General features: G+C 41.3%; 2 protein-coding genes across 4 annotated transcripts in view; one reads left to right on the top strand and one right to left on the bottom strand.

Annotated features, from left to right (window-relative positions):
• STX17 (syntaxin 17) overlaps positions 1-8,952 on the top strand; it is a 41,352-nt gene extending 32,400 nt beyond the window's left edge. For all 3 annotated transcript variants that reach the window (XM_082312397.1, XM_082312398.1, XM_082312399.1), the window contains 4 exons: positions 2,942-3,060; positions 3,145-3,195; positions 5,292-5,378; positions 6,118-8,952. In XM_082312397.1, coding sequence (XP_082168523.1) covers positions 2,942-3,060; positions 3,145-3,195; positions 5,292-5,378; positions 6,118-6,357 — 497 coding nt within the window. In that variant the 3' untranslated portion in view covers positions 6,358-8,952. The remainder of the gene's footprint in view (positions 1-2,941; positions 3,061-3,144; positions 3,196-5,291; positions 5,379-6,117) is intronic.
• A 2,332-nt stretch (positions 8,953-11,284) lies between these two features.
• ERP44 (endoplasmic reticulum protein 44) overlaps positions 11,285-15,740 on the bottom strand; it is a 53,171-nt gene continuing 48,715 nt past the window's right edge. The window contains exons 11-12 of the mRNA XM_082311124.1: positions 14,031-14,133; positions 11,285-11,854 (exon numbers count right to left, since the gene is read on the bottom strand). Of these exons, the coding sequence (XP_082167250.1) occupies positions 11,753-11,854; positions 14,031-14,133 (205 nt within the window). The 3' untranslated portion in view covers positions 11,285-11,752. The remainder of the gene's footprint in view (positions 11,855-14,030; positions 14,134-15,740) is intronic.

The following is a 15,740-nucleotide window of genomic DNA, read 5'->3' on the forward strand; positions in this document are numbered from 1 at the left end:
TTTTAATCTGAAGTACCTTTAAAGTATGGAGGACATTGAGCATAACTGCACTTCAGAAAGACAAGAAATTGATCAGAAAGATTGGGATGAGAAGAACAGAAAAATATTACTGGAATGACAGGCTCCTCCAAGTCTGCTCAAGAATACAGGAAATAATTCACCCCATTTAAAGTGAAACATACAGGCAGGCAGACAACTAAATACAATTAAAAACAGATTTTTTTTTTCAGGTTTGCTTGACAGTGAAAGCAGCTCTGTTGAATTGCTAACACAGATGCAATATATCGCCTATTCTTTTGTGCTTAGAGGCTGCAGTCCTGAAAGCAAATCTTGGCTGCTGATCTTAATCAAAGGAGCTTCAGTATGCCCATTCTTTGTAGCATGTTGCTTCCCATCTGGTAGAGAAGGAAGGAGTTTACAAATTCAAATCGCCCATTTAGAAGACACGTCAGTGAAATGATGTGGTCCCTTCCCCCCCTTCACCATCCTCGGCTCAGGTCCAATAGAAATGGAATTTAATTGCATTTTGAACAAATATTAACAAAAGGTGAGACTCCGCTCTTAAAATTACTAAGATCTTTTAACCAACGTATTGAATCTTCCGGAGCATTAGATTTTTATCTTGAGTGTAATGAGGTGTGAAGCTGCTCTATGAAATCTGCAGAGGTGTTTTGTATTACTGCATTTCTGTGGAGGTGCTGTAAGTGAACTGGTGGAGCCACTTCCATTCTCAGTTCTATTAAAATTGGTTAGACTTGATAAAACGTGAACTACTGAATATAAATTTCTTACTCATACTTTCAGCCCAAATGCGACTTCACCTTCTGTTACCCTTCTTCTTATTTAGTTTTTTGAAGTGAGTACAGAATTTTTTGGAGGATTTTTTTTCCACTAATTTTTAGTTATTAGAAAATGAAAACAGTGTAAACCTACTTACAATTTTAAGTTCTCTTGAATGCGTGTCACGCAAAACTTCAGTATCATTCATGTATGTTGAAGGATGTGCTTTTGTACAATAGGTCAGCATGGATTGTTAAGGACAGACCAGAATAGGGAACGTAATTTGTGAGGAGGCAGTTTTGCGTAGTGAGCTTTTTTTTTGCTTTTGAGTTACGAATATTTTAATTTCAACCAACTTAGCATGCATGTGGCTGATTAGGGAAGAGTACACTTTTCTTGGCAGAAGAAACTTGATTTTGAAATAAGATTGTGAAGTACTGAAATGGAATAAAATACTCAAACCCAATGTTAAATGTCAGAATATGTAGCAGAATTGGTTTATCCAAAAATGGACACATTTGGATATATGATTAATTATACTGAAAAGGGAAAAGGAATATTTCAGAACTGAGTATATAACGTTAATTAATCTGATGCTATAGCTCAAAAATATGTTCTGGAAGAACAGGTGATGATTGTAGAAGGTGAAATGCCTTCCATGTCTGGATTCTTAAAGGGAAAAGGGGAGAAATAATTAGAAAGAAAAACAAGCCCAAAATAAAACCCCAGATTGCTTACTCCATCCTTGTTTCTCTGCTACTCTGCTTACTTAGTAATTACAGCTGAATATTGGCTTCATTGATGTTAGACTTCTATTGATTTGAGAGCAGGAAGATTAGGCCCTTAATGTATTTTGAGATACTGGGATAAAAATGCTGAGAAATGGACAAATGTTATGAAAATGTATCATTTTTATTTTATCTTAAATTAATTCCATGAGTAAGCATGCACTATTACTGACTTTTTATCGAATATGATTATTTTTATTTGTTTTCCATTGTAGTATCTGTTGTAGTAACAGTTATATAGTATTATTGTAGTACCTTGGTACATTCATTGCTTCTAAAGAAGACGTTAATGCAATATTTACACTTTAATATTATTAGACATAGCTAACCAGTCTTCCCCATGTTAAACTTTCTCTTGCTACTACCCTGACAAGGAAGGAGACATCAGCATCCTACCAAAGTAGCTATCATCTTCCTTCAGAAACTGAAATTGTATAAATTAACACGATCTTTGCACTGTGTTTACATACATACGTTCTCCAGCCTGCCTTTCATACTTTCAAGCTGTTCTTTAACTCTTGCTGTGACAAGCCAAACTTGTTGCTTATTATTCTTTATTACCACATAATTACTTGTCCATAATTACGCACGTGCCCATGACATCCGGTGTGGCTCAAGCCTGGGCTCTTTGACTGGAGGAGGTATGCGTGTGTCTGTTGGTTGTATCTCCTCTCCCCCGTGCCACCTAGCTGTCTCTCATTCCCCATTTTTTCCACCGTACTTTGTCCTAACGCTTTCTGCATTCAACCCAGGGGATGTGGCAAGGAAGATACTTGAGAATATCTCCTTTACGCCGCTGAGCTGCAGACGTTTGCCATCCTGACAGTAGCGTTACCCCGCTGGATCCCGCGCTGAATGCCGGGCAGCATGTGACTTGGTTTTCACCGCCCTTACTTTGAAAGCTTTTTCCTCCAGCTTCTTTTAGTCCCCAATGGCTGAAAATCAAACCCGTAGCATAATAATCAATCATAAAATGAATACCTGTCTGTTCAGTTTCGGAAACGCAGTGTTTTTGTGTGTCGCATGTAAATGAAAAGTTTTTGTCCCAAGCTCAGTTTTCTTAGCTCGGTTGATACAAAATTAGCTAACTGACCTTGAACTCAGGAATGTAATTTAATATCATTCTCAGAAATGATTGTGAAAGAGCACTGATAGAAATGAATCCATTTCTTTGGCACTAACTTCCTTTTAAGAAACTGTCTAGTGCTGTGAGTAAGACTTTTCCCTATATGATCATTTTCAGGCCTGTTGCTTGGCTTGAGTTAGGTCAAATATCAATTTGTCCTTGAGAAACATTAAGAGCGAGAAACTTCGCACATCACCTGCATTCTGATCCAGTGCATTTATTTATAAACATCATGTTTCTCATTCAGAAACTTTATATAACGCAGAAGTGAAGGACGGCTCCCAAAGTTTAATCCAGATCTACTCCCGCCTTCCCGAAATACCTCAGGAAGAAAATGCAGCCGAGTCCTGGGAAACTTTAGAAGGGGTATGTTGAAACTCCCTTACTGCCACGTTGGTGCTCGTGTTTTTAGCAACTATTACAAAATAACATTTTTTTTTTTATTTGTAGGACTTGATCCAGCTTAGCCAGTTGGTGACTGATTTTTCTCTCTTAGTCAGCGTAAGTATTAATTCTGCGTTCTATCCTAGATAGAGTCTTGTACAAAAACAGGGCAAATAATAGGCAATTCCTACCTGGGGGAAGAAAAAGATGAGCAATAATTCTGCCCGTCATGTGAACTCAGACTGAGCTGGTATCACTTGATCAAAGTGACAGAACAGCAGAATAACATTAACTGAATTTACTCAGTCCAGTATTCAAGACTACAAAATCCTAGTCACTGTTAGGAACTTCAGGAAGATACCAGTAGAGGCAGAGCGGTTTCCCCACAGCGAGCTGAGATGCCTGCACGAAGGTGCTGCCTTTGCTACTTGGGACCTATGTAAATACACCTAGAGTTTCAAAGCCTGTACATTAGACACTTTCCAAAGTCATAGGTGATGCATGTAATGTTTACATCGAATTGTCTAGCAGTAAGGTGAAAGGTTTTCCTTTGATTTTCAAGTGCCAACAAAAGAGGAATGTTCAAAAGCATTTGTTTAACTACTCAGCTGCCCCCTCTGGTTAGAAAACGAACAGCTCTTCCTTCCCTACACCAGTGACTCATTGCTACAAGATCTTTGTGGCTCTCCTGTTGATTCAGGCTCCGTCAAGGTAATTTTTTGAGGAGGCAATAGTCTTCTGTTTCAGCGCTAGTGCTGATAATTGCTCCTAAGTTCTTGTCACCAGAGCAACTACTGATGCCAGTAGCCAGTGCCCTTGGCCACAAGCCGAACCTAGTAGAAGCTCTACAGTGCTGACCACAGACTTCTACCCAGGCCCCGTTCATTTTTACAGTTTCTAATCGTAATGGTGACGATAGCCTTCACTGCACAAGGTGGCTGTTTCTCAGGTACTTTTTCTCGCTTATATTAGGAGCACTAAAAAAATCTGAAGCTTCCCCCACCTTTATCCTGCCCTTTTTCTGCTCCCACAAATGTAGCTGCCAAAAGGCTGTGCATCTTCATCATCCACACTCAGTTCCCAATGCTTATTCTTCCTGTGCCACAGGGAATTTAAACCCACAATTCTCATCTCCTAGGAGAGTTCTTTAATCTCCGTGCTGTTGGGTTAGTTGGGATAGATAAAATAGTTTTTTTCCTTTCTGCTGAATACGTGCTGCTTCACATATACAAAAACCCCTAAGATTCATTAGGCTGGAGAGGGACTGCAAAAATTTTTATTCAGTAGCGTAAATGTTAGCAGCTTTAGGTAAAAAGGGGAGTTCCTGTTCCCAGGACTTTCTGGATTTTACACAAAACCATCACTAGATATAATAGCAAGTATCTAAAGTGTGTGGATTGGATCGTAGATGAAGATACCGGAGCTGGTGGATTCAGCAGTTTCTGAATTAGAAAGAGGAAAAAAATTCCGAATGCCTTTTATTTTAAGCCAAACATTACCCATCTCATCATTTTGTGACGTAAAACAGCCTGGGTACTGCCGAGATTAAAATAAGAACAAACAAACCCACAAACCCCTTATCTTCTGCTCCAGCATTCTCTGAGAGAGACTGCAGGGGAATCTGACTGCATTTGGAGAAAGGATGGAACATTTTTGTAAAATCAAACAGTAGAATAGAGAGCAACAGCAAGTCTATTTTCAGTATTGTCACTACTCTAGTTGTAAAGTTAAGTCAGTGTTTTATAATGTCATAATTAAACACTTCTGCTCAGAGTTCTTGGTGCAGCTTTGTATGGTGGAGTTGGTACTGATCTTATAAATGCTCTTTATAGAATTTTTTTTTTTGAACGTGAAGCTCAGCAGGAAACAAAAAGGCTAGTTTGGATTATTTTTCCCTTTGGAATGCGAGTTCATCTCTTCACAGAAAAGATTTAGAAGTCCTATGTTTTGGGTTGTTTTCTCTAACTGCAGCAACACATTGTATAATACCCACACCATATTATTACTTAATAGTTTTTTTTTTTTAAAGTAAGTTTGTAGTTTCAGCACAGTTTATCAGATGCTATTAATGAACCACCATTAAGGCTGCACGGCTGCAGTGTGTGGCAGATGAAAGCGGCTGTGGGGCCCTGATTACAGGCATTAAAATGGTGTGTATTGGCTCACTGCTGCTTCCCAGCAGGTTACCTCACTCATAATTCCTTTGCATCTAGTCTCAGCAGGAGAAGATTGACAGGGTTGAAGACCATGTCAACAGTGCTGCTGTGAATGTTGAAGAGGGAACCAAAAACTTGGGGAAGGTAGGGATCTGCTCCTGCTGGTGAATCAATGGTACTCTGCCTCCCAGCAATCCTCTGTATTAACCCAATTGATCTGCCGTCTTTAATGCTGAGGGAGCCAGCAATTAAGGAAATAAGGGAGAAATGACCCACAGGTAGCAGGGGAAAAAAAAAAATCAATCTCTCTTGTAATTTTCTATCACATCCAGGCTACTAGGAAATACGGGGGGGGGTGGTGGGGGTGGTGGTGGTGTTGCTTTTTTAGTGCTATTCCGATGCTACGTTGGTTTACCTGCAAAGACAAGAGCATTCAACGATTGGCTCACAAGAATGAAATGAGCATAAAACAACAGGTTGATGATAACGTGCAATTTCAACCTCGTTCTGTGTAGATGTCGGTGATAGTGGCTAGTAAGCCACAAACCTAGGTTCAGGCACATTACTGAATAGTCTGAACATTTTCTCAGGTTCTCATTTGATTTAATGATGGAGATGAGGTAATAAATAGTGTACATAATCAGGCAGTAGCATGTAAAAGAACCTGGTTCACAACTGCATACATGAGATATAGCTCAATTTTGAATTGTTTTTGGTACGTTCTGTCATACTTGTGGGACAGTAGATCATCCTTTTTTAAATACTAATTTGTAAAGTTTATTTATCACTGAGCATTCAAGTCATTGCCAAGAGCAGTGAGGGGAAAATGCACATCACCACAGGCCCGTATTCTAACTCTTGGTTGTTTTTTTTCCCTTTACAGGCTGCAAAATACAAGCTGGCAGCTCTGCCTGTGGCAGGTGCAGTCATTGGTGGAGTGGTGGGGGGTCCTATTGGTCTCCTTGCAGGCTTCAAAGTGGCAGGAATTGCAGCTGCAGTTGGTGGTGGGATTTTGGGTTTCACAGGTGGAAAATTGATACAAAGAAGAAAACAAAAAATGATCGAGAAGGTCTCTTCCAGCTGTCCAGAGCTTTCTCGCCAAAGTGCCAAAAAATCCAGCTGAAGTACAGATTCATTTTGACTAGGAACAGAAGTGTAGTAGCCGTGCTAATGACGGACTTGCAGCCTTATGCTTTAAATACAAGGCTGAGTTGTGTGAATTTTGACAACAGTACTGTTGCTTGGGAGGCGTAAAATGGTAATGTCAGAATTTCTCTTTTCAGATGTGCTAAGTGACATCAGTCCTTTGAAAATTATATGGGTAACTTTTAATTAGAAAATTCTTAGATGAGCTATATGCACAGTTGTAATGATGGGTGGCAGGTGCTTCATGCCAAATTTGCACAAAGTGTCTTGCAGGCAACACACAAAATTTCGAAAACCCTAGTGCTTTCCCATAAATACCACCCAGAAGCCAGAGCTTTTCTTGTAGAGCTCCAAAGAAAAGGAAATAAGCTCCATCTATCTTTCATGGTCATAGTACTTTAAATTTACTTTCATTTAGCTGGATTCCCAAACAACTCCTGTGTATCCCTCCCAGGACATGACTGACTGTGCCTGTTCAATAACGAACGCACAGAGAAGCGTTAGTTACCATAGGAAAAGGTTTAAAATGGTGGCTGAGCAAGGTGGGAAAAAAACACTTATGTACATCCCACATCTGCCTCCATCAGCCAAATCAGATCAGCATCATAATCAGCTCTTCCCCTTTTTCAGGTACTTTTTTTTTTTTAAATTTGTAAACTCATTCAAAGCATGGTTAAGAATTAAACAGTCTCAGCAGCAACCCTGCAGAACTGCTACTGGAGAATATAGTTTTCCATGGCTGTTTGCCTCCTCAGCTCATCCTGAGAACACTGTACGGGACGAAGTGACAAGCTCTGGCATTCTGAGCCCCAAGCCTCAGCTTACTTAAGCAGCGCTTACTGCTAGGTGTTGCCCTTGCTTCTCTTCTCCTGTCCCCGGCAGCGCTCTGGTGGGAGAGCTAAATGGCTCCCCGGGAAGGCGGCGCTGCAGCCAGGCCCGCTCCCTCAGTAGTCTTTCCTTGTTATCCCTCAAGGGTGGCGATAGGCACGCACCAGGGCAGCGGATGGTGAAGCAGCGAGGCCCTTTAAATGGCGCCAGCGTCAGCCGACGTCCCCGGATGATGGGACGGTTTTGAACATGGCAACCCCGTACTGTTTACAATAAGTAAACCGTGCTCGTTCGGGGCAGCTGCACACCTCCCGCATGCCGTTCAGTTCTGAAACTTCTGCTTCCACCCACACTGTGGAGTAGCTTCCCGGCCTTTTCAAGATTTTGGGACATGCTGTGGAGCCTGTATGGGGCGAGATGCTGTTAGTGCTTTTCCTAGCTTTTTATAGCAGATGCCTGTTATTACCGTCCTTACTTTGCTGCTTAAGAAGCTGCCTGCTTCTGAAACTTCCACTGTTAAATGCGCGTTAACGTGTTTTTATTGTCGCATAATCTACTGTTCAGCACGTGGTCCTACCTCCATCCTTCCAGGACAGTTCCCACATTATTGCTGCTACTGTTTGGGAGAACAGAAATTGAGGTTGGGAAGCTGCTTTTTAAAGTTTTTAAATTGTTCAATTGATCCTGAGCTCTGCTTGAGTCCAGTTTTATTAGGTGAACACTGAAGTCGGTGTTCAGCGATAAGGCTCCCTAGCAGGGAACACTGTCTAAGGAAGCACAGTATAGAAAGAGCTCCCTTTTCTTAACCATCATTGGAAATAAAACTGTCTACTAATGACAGAAGATGTGTTTTGGTGCCTAGAGACACTGTAAGCAACTGTTAGTTACAGCACAAATATCTTTTCTGAACAGTTCTTCCTTATTACTTTTAAGCTATGATTGAAATTGCTATCAGTCAGAACATTGTGTCTATTTTAAGTAGGTTTGAGGCTCAGGGAAGCAACGTGTGCAAGGATAGTTTTCACAAGTAATCATGAACATTGTCAAAACTGCATGTGTTAAAGCCACAGTGCCTACATCTGTAAAATCAGCTGGAGTGGAAAACGTGACCCAAGTAATTCAGCTCATTTGCTCCTGTCAGGCAAAAAGTGCTTTTCTTTGAACGCATCTACTTTGGATGTAAACACATTTAATGAGCTTGTAACAACTTCATACTAAGGCTGTTCATTCCTTTGATATGCAATTTCTACATTTAAAGGGAAAAAAATAAGGAAAAAAAGTGTTCTTAATCAGAAACTGTGGTTGATTCTTCATATGATTTTAAAAAGCTATGTCTGCTTTCCTACTCTGTGCTTCGAAACCTTGTGCATTTAAGTGACAGCAGCCGCATCAGAGCCATCGAGGACTCCCCCCTCTCCCCCCAGGCTGGACTAATGCCAGGACAATCTAAATTCATAAAACTGAATTCCTACCACAGCTTACACCAATTCAGCTTGGTATGTGCTCGTTTTATGAAGTGTCTAGCACAAAAACTATTCTTCCTCCTTGCGTCTTTAAGGAAGCAATTCCAAAATATTGTATACACACTACACTATTATTTAAGCTATGATTTTTTAAAATAGATGGGTTATTTACATATGTGAAGAAATATGGGCATCTGAGTAACCAAACTAGCATTTAAATTGCTAGGCATGTTAGTCAGAAGATATATGTAATTCTTTCAGACCAAATAAAAAGTTTTTGCCTATGAGACTGGTTGTAGCATTTATTGAGAACGTTGGGGTTTATTTCCTTTCAGCATCTAAAAGATTAATCCCTTGCAAATTTTATATTATTAAAATAATTGTATTACCAAGATTTAAGAATCCTGAATTGAGTTACCAAACACATGCTTCACCTATTGAAATATTTACATTGACTGAAATTAATACAAGTTCCTAAAATGTTGCATGCATCTACTAACTCCTACACATATGCTAGCTCAGAAATGGACTCCGTAAGTTCAAAAGAGAGTTTGCGACAGTTTTGTTCGGTATGGGGATAACACTGACATCGTGCGACGACTTCCCACGAAAGCCTCGAGAACTGTTAAAGGGAGTCTTTAGCCGAGCACTGAACAGTTAAAACCACTGGTGTAGATGATCAGAATTGAAGGGCTCAAACTGCAACACATCTTGCATTTTGTCCAACGCTTGCTCTCTCTAGGCGAATTTTCTATTTCATCAGGTACCTCAAAAGTTCAAGTGATACTCAACATCGCGTTAGGCATACCTAGGCTTCAGCTGTTCAACCTCCAGTGAATACACAATGAAATGACTTGAGCGTGTAACTCTCATAAAACTGTTACATCCAATTGTCTGCCTAGCGCTGGGGTCCCAAAGCTCTGGGAACAAGTCCTTACCCAGAGAAACAAACTTGGATGAAGGAATGGTGAAGGGGGTTCATCTCCTTCACTTCCCAGCTGCAAGCACCAGCCACTGGACTGCTGGGTGTATGATGAGGTACCATCTCTCTCCAGAAAGGGAAGTTTAGACATCTTCTACAAAACATCATTTATAAATAAGAATCCCAAAGAAAAACAGGAACCTCAGAGGAGTAAGATGAGTACTTGTAGGCACCACGCAGGAATTGACTACCATTTCAGGTGCCTGAACAACTCCTGAAGTTCCGTAGCACCACTTGCAGATAACAAGTGGCAGCCTCTAAACCGTACCCTGCTCACATCTTTGGATTCCAACTGGAAGGTGGTATGACTCAGCTGCCAAAAACGCTTGATCTGGCATGAGACGGAGAATGGGACAGGAGAAGACCTGGCTTTCAAGCACTTAATGTGCCCTCCAAAATGCAGATTCACAAAACCAACAAAAAAGTATGCCCAGAACAAAATCTTGCAATACTCTCATAGCTACCAATTCTGCATCTGCTGAGTGAGCTGTAGCTTAGCGTTGGCTGGTACTAGCAACCCTCTCAGAACCAGCCCCTAGAAAGCTCACCTGCCTGTTGCTGCAGGGGCTTGATTCAGCAGCCTCTCTTGGGATCAACTTTTGCCACAGCTGCACGGGACCATGTCCGTTTTCTGGCAATAACTGAGTCGGTGGCATCTAGCTGAGAGGCAAAAGGGATCCTGAGCCGTGAACTGCAGAAGTTGGGGCACTCACTGAAGTAAACATGAACCCAGTGGTCCGCCTATCCAAAGAACAAGCTTGCTTCTAAAGACACAAAACCTCGGGGGCCCAAGTCATGGACCTAGATTTTTTGTAGTAAGTGTACTGTACAAATCCAATACTAACTCGCCTCCAGCAATGCACTCCAAATTAAAAGATATTTTTCTGTCTTAGTTTCTCTATGTTCACCTCACCAAGCAGCTCTATATGTTCACCTCACCAAGCAGCTCTATATGTTCACCTCACCAAGCAGCTCTATATGTTCACCTCACCAAGCAGCTCTATATGTTCACCTCACCAAGCAGCTCTATATGTTCACCTCACCAAGCAGCTCTATATGTTCACCTCACCAAGCAGCTTGCAGATTCATCGAGAAAAGCCCGTATTCTGGTATTATGCACAACAGAAAAGCCCTCAAGGAAAGTAGTAATTCCTTCTTTAGAGCAGAATTCAAAAATATGCAATAAATAAGGCACAAGCCAGACAAAAAGATTAACAGAAAATTTGCAATGGTTGTTCATTAAGTAAATGTCTGCCAGGAAGGCAGGGACTCAAAGAAAAAAGGAAAAAAAACAACAACAAAAAAGACTAATTGTAACACACACATACAGAGATTAATTTAAGACTGACAAAACCAAGATGGCAGTCATCCCCTAGTCCTCTCCTACTTTGAAGGGTTTCCAACATTCATGTGCTTTTAACACAACCATGTGGATAATATAACAATCTTAATATTCCAGGAAATCAGAGCAGGTCAATGCAGCCCTTGCATTCAAAGTACAACCATTATCATTAAAACTTTTTTCCTTTCCTCGTTTGATATTGTAATAGTCAGAATTGGTTAACCGCTTAGACATTTACACCCAGTAAAGCACCACACAAGATTCTGTAAAACTTTAATTTATTCCCCTCCCAAGTATCCAGAATAGAAGACCCTCTTAAGTTGGAGAAAAATGTGACAAAGAAATAGATTACCAGGATAGCTGTTCACATGAAGAAGAAGAAGAAAAAGCACATACTACCAAGGTTACACCGAAAACAACCCAAAAGTCCTATTTAATGGGATAGTGCAAGTTAACAGCATGTCTCTGGCAAGGATACCTTCATTTGGATTATAAAAGTTTTACAGAACAGAGTTAGATCAAGAGTCTGGATGGGTCTCTGCTGTTTTACTATAGCATTAGGAACGTACGGTTTGAAAGATGCTGTACAGAATGACCCACCAAACAAATGTATTTACAAGCCTGGGGAGAAAAAAATTATTTTTCAGTTTATTCAAAATAAAAATACACATAGAATTATGAAAATATAGGTTTACTATTTCCACCACACAGAAGTCAATGCTGCTGTCTGAAAGGCTTGCAAGATTATTTCAAGTTTTTAAAGTTCATCTTTTTCCCTCAATAAGGTGTACCTATGTTCACTGGGTGCCAGTTTCTGGAATGAGCTCTCTGGTGGGCTGCTTGCTAAATCCTGAATTGGCTGAAAAACAGAACAAACAGTAAAACTGCTTGTTAGACTCATTTTAATAATCAAGCACCTCCATTAAATGAGCTTCTAACATTAATTATGGGAGCGCATTAGTGTCCAGCGTTCTCACAAATTGACGTGTTTTTTTGAAGGCACATTGTAAGTCTCAAGTAGGTGGAATACACACACATATTCATTAATTAAGCATCATCAGCTAAGGATATTCCTTTTCTTGGCACATCTCAAAGGTAGCGGCCATCACACAAGTTGCTATACAAGTGACTTAAAGTATTTCAAATGCACCCCATTGTAGATTTGTTTGAGTCTATCTACCACTTGCTTTGAAGGTATTCTGGTTTGTGTGTGTGTTTTTGAGACACACCAGGGCAAAAGTGACATCGGTGCCAAAATATGTTAGAATTCGTTTTTTTGTGGAAACTAAAACAAGCAAACGAACAAGCAATTCAAGGGCCACACATGACCTAAGTCCAGTTTAGTTAAGGCCAGTATTTCCATCGCACATGCATACACATCTTCCACAAGATGGCAGGATGCCATACCGAGATGAGAAAGCAAACATCCCAAGGTTTGTGTGCATTTCTCAAGGCAGAACGGAGACAAGGGCAAGCCTGCAGCTCTAGGGGACAGCCTGTGCCCAGACAGGCAGCAGGATCCAGGGTCTCAGCAGGCTTCCTCCCTCCCTGGCCAAGCCTCCTCCAGACTGCAATTGCCTCAGTGCCTCCTCCTCGCGCTCCTGTCTAGCTGCGAGCTGACCGACTGCCGGGCCTATGCCTCAGCCTCCAGCCCTATGTTCTGCGTTTCCTCCTGTTGACCTGAATTCTGGTTGCTCAGTGAATTCCTGAGGAACACAGGGAGTTGCCAGTTAAAGGAATTACTGCTGAGACAATTCAGCCCTCGTGTTTTCACGGCCAGTCAGGACAACATTCAAAAGCAGTCATTCTCCTGGCCGAAGGCAAGCCCTCCAGTCAGGGCTTTCATGCTTTTAAGTCTTTTAACTTTGAGCCCGGCAACAGGAGGCTGCAATCACATGGCTTAGTGCAGAACCACCCTTACCCACACCCCACAGATGACCAGGAAAATGAGCCTGTAGCCATAAATCGTTTCTGTCCCTCACCCATGGGTTCTGGGATGGCCCAAGGCACCCCAACACACAGGCACAGGGTCTCCTCTGGGACCAACGTGGCTCTTTGAGCCCTAGACAATGCAACATGTAACTTAAAAGTAAATGTTTAGAAACAGCTATTTGTTTAGAGAGGGCCTGAGGAAATGAGAAGGTTACTTGACAGGCTGTTACCTTTCCGTGTTTCAGCATGACACCACCAAGCAATATGAGCTGAGTGGTGTATCAAGAAGATACAAGGCTGATCAAGACATAGTTAGAAGACTGAGCTGAGCAGAGAAAATCGGGGCTGGTAATGTCCTTTCTTTTCTGCCTCTTGGATTAAACTAAACACTGAGGTGCTCCTGAGTTTTGCCTGGAGAAGGATCTGGTAGTTGTGTTCCTGAAGAGATCCCAGGAGTGACTTCCAGGCGTGTAATTATACAGCATGACAACCTTTGATCAGAACAGTGACAAATCCAAACTGACAAATGCAGCCTGTGACCACTATTAATGCCACTTATTAATTGCGCTAATAAAAGTAATAAGCCCTATTACCACTTATCAATCTTTTGTTGACGCTTTAACAATCTGTCCCCTGCTTGTATTGGTGACTACGAGTAAATATATAAAACATTCCATCGATGGATGTTTCCCCTTAGAAGCACCCTCTCATGGTGTGTCGCATGGGAAGTAATGCATCTATGATGTATCATCAGTTTTTGCACTGAAATCACATGAGAACGCAAAAGGCAGCTCTATGAACTCAGAACAGTCACCTGGCCCAAGATCTTCTGCTTCAGTGGAGAAAAGTATTTATGCTTGTACTCTTCCCTTATTCAAGGCAAACAGGTAGCGTACTTCCGCCTAATGCTCTCCTTGCCTTTACCCAAAGGAAGTTAAAAGAAGGGCCAAGCAGAACTGGCAACGTTATGCTCCTATAAACAGATTTCTCTTTCAGGAGACTGAAGTTAAAAGTACACATGTGTTAGAAAGTACAGCTCTGACAAGGAGTAAAAAAAGGTCTTTATTAAATGGCCAAATTAAATGTATTTGTTGTCACCTTACCTGGCCAGGTGCTACATCAGTTGGATCAGGGCCATGATGAAACTCTCTATGCAGTTTTCCAGAATGCAAGTCTAGTACAAATTGCTTCAGTTTACCTGGAACCCTGGAACAAACCCAACAGAAACACCCACACGTTTATTACAAGTTAAAGTCCAAAGACAGAAGATTTAAAGTGCACTGTTCAGAGGGGCCAATTTCTGTTTGTCTGGCACACTACGTCCACTTTTAGGTGATTAATAGAGGACAGGAAGCCAAACGGTTTGTTAAGGTATCCTACCAGCTTCTTTTTCTTTCCACTGTCTCTTGAGAACACAGCAAGTATTTCATCTTTTCAATAACTCCCACAGAGTTGTACTAGCCAATAACTTCATTGTATACTCACTTCAGCTCCCCACTAACCATAATGTAAGAGGGAACAGCAGGTTCCAAATGCACAGTTTACAGATACAAATGACAGTTGGGTAGCAGTATTGACAAAACATCCTTGAAAGGCTCTCTAGTGCCTGAGCAACTGCATATACACTAGAGATAAGCACTAAGAGGATATTAAGGTAAATCTAATCTGAGATCATCTACTGTCACCCACAGCAAACAGGCTAAACTACAGCATCCAATTTTATTTGTGAAACGTCGAATAGACTAAGAAGCTTAAAATGAAGAGTTGATCTAAGAAGTGTTAAAGATGAGATAAAAAACTATAATGTGAGCACTATGCATGCAATCAAAAGGTAATGTATGAATGGAGACAGGTTTTGTAGGGAGTCTTTCATCAGACCAATTATTACATTTAGGAAAGAGGGACAAAGTGCGGTCAGACGGACTATCAGCAGTATTTCAGATCCTTAGAAAACTCTATGGATAAAATGTAGTATAATGTAGAGTCAGAAGGTATCACTACAGCAACGTCTGTAACTAATCAGTATTACAGTGGTACTTTGAGGGGTCTCTTCACTTCCCAGATATGATCAGGAATTAGTACTGATGGAGAGAATGGGGTTCATGCCAGCCCAGTTGTAGGGTCAGCAGAATCACTGCTCCCTGCTTCACCTTGGGCTCCCACCCTGTTCTAGGTCAGGCACACTGCTGGAGATGTTCCCCTCCAACCTCTTCTCCTCTCCTAAGGCAGCAAGGGCATTTGGTGCCTACAGCCTCTTGTAGCTCAGCCACTTCTTGCTGAGAAGCTACAACTGATCCGTTGAACACTCCTTGCTATCATTTCTGACCTGGAACAGCAAGATGAATAGGGCCAGGTGGCCAAAGTATGAGGACAAAATATCAGGTGGTGGTCTGATTTGCCTATGAAGTGGCTATCCTACAAAAAGACGACTCCCTAAAGAGAGAGGAAATCTTTTAGTGGGCCAGTTCTGGAAGTACCATATCCAAACCCTATTGGTTGGTGGCAGCACTGAGATTACAGAAGATAGTTTGGGGCCAGTTTGTAAAGGAGTTCAGAAACTGTACTGAAGCGGCAGAAGTCCTTGCAGGTAGATGAAAGTCTCAGAATTAAGATTTTACCTATTTATTAAAAAACCAAAACCAAAACAAAAAACCAAAAACCAACCAAACAAAAAAACCCACAAAAAACCAGCCAAACCAAAAAACCCAAACCAAACCAAAAATCCAAACCACACACACACAAAAGAATATCACCCCAGGAGCTCCAAGCTCTCCTTGTTTCCAAGCTGTTTGTTAGGTATTTCTAAGTATCAG

This window comes from Platalea leucorodia (assembly GCF_965183815.1).
Source record: "Platalea leucorodia genome assembly, chromosome: 1".
Taxonomy (NCBI): Eukaryota; Metazoa; Chordata; class Aves; order Pelecaniformes; family Threskiornithidae; genus Platalea; species Platalea leucorodia.